Consider the following 4,940-nt stretch of genomic DNA (forward strand, 5'->3'; position numbering starts at 1 on the left):
TGACTTAAATGTTATTAGTCAAAATAAGAATTTGTACTATAAATATTAAATATGTGGACTGCTACAAACAACACCCACAAAAAGGTATGTAAGTAAAATATAAGCAATATTTATGAATATGCTATTTTGTTAAAAAGGATAATTGAAGCAGAAGAGGTTTTATCGTCAGCTACTCCTAAGGCACAGGATATAAGCCCATGTTTTTAATTTGTTTATAGTCTACAAAATTATAAAATATTGCAGTATAAGAAATATATATAATTTTTCAATTTAAAAGTCTGTGATGGTATCGATATGTTTCATTGATATGAATTTTTTGAATTATTGACTCGCCTAATTGTATTTGTAAATATGAGCTAGTTTTTTCTCTCTACTGCTATAAAGATATGTCTAAAAATATAAATGGTAAATCTGTAAATTTTAATTTGTTTGAGATAAAATTTCGCAGATGAGCATGCTGTTTATTTAATAAATCTTAAGAGGCGGAATCTATTTCTCAAGATATAAGTGCCACAACTGTGCCGCGTGCATCTACTAATTTCATATATACTTCGAGTTAAAATTTAACTTCTTCATAATGAGTTTCTTTAATATATAAAAATATTTTTAATCTTGATAAATTTTTGTTAAAAATCATCACAAAAAAAATTATATAAAACCATTATGTTCTTGAGGATACATTTCCATCACTAAGTGGCGTTTTTCTTCTCGAGTATCCCACGATTTTTTGGCATCCTGAAAAAAAAAGAGAGCTTTAAAAGTATTATAAATGAATCGTATTTAGCGAATCACAAAATCATGTGTTTACTCCAGTATTGAGCGCAATTGTTTTGAGTGAACAAGGACAGTAAAAACCTATTAAAAATAAAAGAGGATGAAAATCTATCATGAACCTAAGAAATGTTTTTCAATAACTATTATCAATTACTTCCTTATCAATATTAAAGTATCCTCTTCATTCTAATTAATCTCTTTCATAAATAAAATTCTCAATAGAATTTTAATCTATCTCCCAGCTTGGAAACAGGCGACGATACCAAAACAGAGTTTATTTTGTCATATTTGAATGTTCAATTATTTAAACAATTTAATTATCTACTTACGACAGAAGAGTTTTATAAGAGAACTCTAGTGTACCTACAGAAAAAGCCAAAATATTAATAAAGAGCAAGTTCAGGTTATTGAAAAAAAAAAATACATTTTACATTCAAGAAACCAAAATGATTGTATTAGGCAATGCGTTTACCTCGACTTTGCCATCGTCAGTTATTCGTTTTGTACTCAAGCCGCCGATTGAAGGAGAATATAGCTTAAATGGTTACTAATACCACACAAGCACTTCAATCTTAGGACGCCCAAAATAAAATACTGAACACGCTAGTAAAAACGGCTATTATCTAAAGAGGTACCTTAGGAAGTTCACATTGCAATAAGAAACTTAACAATACTTGGGTAGACTAAACTCGGAAAAACATTAAGAAAAATGATGTTGAAAAATAATCTCGGGTTAATTAAATATTTTGGATGAAGGTAGGCTACAAAAGAAACTAATAAAAATTAAATGATACCCTAGGTTACAGGATTGTCAGAAAACACTGGCTGCTCCAATCTTAAGTCTCTAAGCTCTCTAGAATCTTAGTCTAAAATAAGATGAAGTCGCTCTTGAAACTGTAGGGACGGACCTAAAAAATTGAAACCCTTCTCGCATTTCATATTCAGCTGTTTTTTACCTTATCTTTTGTTAATGACCAACGTTGTTTCCTCGTTTTATGGATGGACGGAGGGCACATTTCAACATCACAGTTAAAGTTGCAAATTTGTGACTTTTATTCGTTTAATCGCAAAGATGGGGAAAACCTATGTTAAGAAGCGCAACAAACCGAATGTTTTGTTCAAACTTCCTAAACCCATCACTTGGTGCAACCTCCCGAACTGATTTTTTAACTAGATTTTAGTGGTTTAAAAGAGAAAGTAATATAGTAGTGAGAGAAATAACTGATAGAAGGTAGATTCTGAGTAAAGTAATATCATTTTTTTCTATTTTATAATGTGTTGAAAGGTACCCACCAGATCTTAACATTTGACACAACATTTTTAAATTAAAAAATATAGATGTGTATGTAAAATGCCAACTATTTATTGATATATATCTGTTCAGAATACTTGAAAGTTGTAGAAAACAAAATAAAAAGGTTCAATAATAAGATTCTGTGCTCTCTGTAACAGAAAATGTAAATTCTGTTTAAATGTGCTCCCTCTCCCCTAATGACAAAATGAAAAAAGCACATATGACTTCGTTGAGATGGTTTGATTATATCAGAATTTGCACATAAAATCAGAGATATAACCAGCTTAGATGACGAAATTAAAGTAGCAAAAAAGTTATTCTTACTTTGTACAGAATAATTGCTGCAAACGCGTGCAGGAAAAATGATAAAGCACAAAAATAATATGACCATGATATATGATTGAAATTTGGGTACATCAGCCAATCACGTCTTGAAGACTGTGTCCAGAATATTATCACCGCCAGAAATAGAAAGAATGCTGTAAAGAAAAAAATAATTTTTAATAAATTGTAAAGAACAGAAACATATAACCATTAAAAACAAATAAAATTACCTCCTACAGCATTACAAATAAATACAACACCAGATAGTAACCATTCATATTTGAGAACAAATTTTAATGGATAACGGGTGACAATTAACGCAACTAGAAGTTGCGAACTGAATGATAAAATGAATGCAAGAGTCACAAATGTTTGTACTGTCAACAGCCAACCTAAAATAAGAATTCAAGTTAATCTTAATAAACAGTTTTCAGTTTTCAATAAACACTATCTTGTGTAATGGATGAAGTAAGCGAAGAGATTTATGAAATCTTATTATGCTGATACTTCTGTTATGGGCAACAATGAAATTTTGAATATAAAAGAGGCAGTCATAAATTGTTAACATCCTTTTTTTTTACTGGTGTGTAAGTTTAAGAATGGCTTTAGTAAGATAATTACTGTGTATCAATTATTTAAACCATTACACCAAACCTGCTCATGTTAGAAGAAAAATATTGATTGTAAGTAAATACATACCTGGTAATAGCCACTCTCTAATAATATGAAATTCAAAACTATAAATGTAATGGCAACCAGAGAATATTTTGTCAAATTGATGATAAGGAAACCGAAAACGTTCAAAACAATATTCCCAAAGTCCCATGTGTTTGAATTCGCTAAATGTTTCATCATAAGATTCCACCCAGTAAGGGCTGAAAAAGAATTAAATTTTGACAATTACTAAATGATTACAAATATTTTTTGTTTAAAATCAAATATAATACAAATTCTTCATATTTAACTTATTACAAATTAGAATGTAAGTAATCGCTTACAGGATAAATGGTAACTGATGAAATTATGGGTTGTTTTCTACAGACTGTCGAAGTAATGATGTAATGATGGCTGAATTTTAAGAGAAATTGCATTAAGCCAGTCAGAATTTTAGAAATAGATGGATTGTACCACAATAGTATAAGAAACATTAGGCTAAGCTCTATTATTACTTCTAAGATCTGAGATTCTAATGTTAACTAAGTGAAAATGCAAAATATTTACAATATATCTTGGGTTTTAGATTTTTGACTTTATTAATCAGGCCTTATGTGAGTGAGTTAGCTTGAAAGAAACTCAATAAATACATCCGCAAATTTAGGATAGAAGTAACAAGACTACAAACACGCACTAGTCCTCTCTCTCTTTTTACATTGGATAATACTTAAAACTAATTAACTGGTGCTTAAAGTAATGCCTATTTTTTTCAGGTAGGCTTTACGTGAAGCTGCAGATTAGGTGTCGTGGACGGAGACGAATAACAAACGTTCTTTACTTAAACGTTAAATAAAATCCGAGGCCCAGACCGGGAATCGAACTTATTACCACAATACACATTAGCAAAGGGTGCTTAACTTGTTATAAAAAAAAGGCCCGAAGGCTAATAATCATGGTTCAGAATTAAAGTCCGTAATAAACATAATTAATATGATTGTTATTTTATATATTTAGTTGAAAATGTAATGCCAGCAATATCTGTGTAATAATAAAGTGCAATTGATTTTGTAACAACCTTCTTACAGAATTTTGGGTTATGTAAACACTTCGTTACTAAGACAAAATTAAAGAAAAAACTTGAACTGTATACTTACCTAGCAAATGCAATTAACAGAAACATCCCAGCAATATATACTAATATCCCTCCGAAGACCATAGAGTCTAAAATAAGTTAATAAGATTAGCTATCATTGGAAACCTTTTTTGATTAAAACTAAAATTATTGCCATATTACGGTTGTATAGACGTAAAATTTTGAAAAAAGTACAATAAAGTGATGCACATTTTTTCAGATAAGCTTGACCAGTTCAACTTTTATGATTGAACTTCTAATATTTAATATATACGCTGAAATACAAACTAGTCAATTACTAGCGTAAATTTTATTTTAATTTCTTTGTTACAAGTTCCATTAATTACATTTTTCGAACTTACCTGAAGCCCTAGGGTAATCCACCTTATTGTCACTCGTCATTTTTAATTTTTTTTTAGTTTCACACAACTAAAACTAATACAAATTTATTCAAATCTAAACTTTTAAAAAACTCAACATACTAAATAATTCAATACCCACAGAAGGCACACCCAACAAACACTGTTTATTTGATAACCTGACTGCTGGTTTTCTCCTCCAATGAAAGCAACCAACAACAAACATCTGACTATTAAAATAAGGTCACCGTTATAGATTACTTACATAACCAATAAATTAAATACAATCTTCTTTATTATTAATTTTTTAATTAATCCACGTTACTTTTAAATTGTGTCAAGAATAAGTATGAAAATATATTATGCAATACTAAGATCAGAAATTACTTTCTCTAATAAAATG

The 4,940-nt window shown here is 29.5% G+C and overlaps 1 protein-coding gene across 1 annotated transcript; it reads right to left on the minus strand.

Annotated features, from left to right (window-relative positions):
• Nucleotides 1–524: 524 nt before the first annotated feature.
• On the minus strand, nucleotides 525–4,731 carry pck (Claudin superfamily protein pickel). Its single transcript, XM_074127529.1, has 6 exons — nucleotides 4,541–4,731; nucleotides 4,201–4,267; nucleotides 3,092–3,267; nucleotides 2,623–2,784; nucleotides 2,393–2,547; nucleotides 525–735 (listed from the first exon to the last, which is right to left on the minus strand). Exons 1-6 carry the CDS (start codon nucleotides 4,578–4,580, stop codon nucleotides 649–651), a joined length of 687 nt encoding a protein of 228 aa, XP_073983630.1. The 5' UTR covers nucleotides 4,581–4,731; the 3' UTR covers nucleotides 525–648.
• Nucleotides 4,732–4,940: the final 209 nt, after the last annotated feature.

The sequence above is a fragment of the Rhodnius prolixus genome, unplaced genomic scaffold (assembly GCF_049639745.1).
Source record: "Rhodnius prolixus isolate KJV_2025 unplaced genomic scaffold, Rpr scaffold_9, whole genome shotgun sequence".
In the NCBI taxonomy this organism is placed as follows: Eukaryota; Metazoa; Arthropoda; class Insecta; order Hemiptera; family Reduviidae; genus Rhodnius; species Rhodnius prolixus.

Bases quoted from the DNA above. Each gene is read 5' to 3' on its own strand.
- pck (XM_074127529.1), bottom strand. From the start codon at position 4,580: ATGACGAGTGACAATAAGGTGGATTACCCTAGGGCTTCAG. The intron at 4,268-4,540 runs GTAAGTTCGAAA...AACTTATTTTAG, and splicing joins GGATTACCCTAGGGCTTCAG to ACTCTATGGTCTTCGGAGGG. The intron at 2,548-2,622 runs GTAATTTTATTT...TTTTCTTTACAG, and splicing joins TATTTGTAATGCTGTAGGAG to CATTCTTTCTATTTCTGGCG.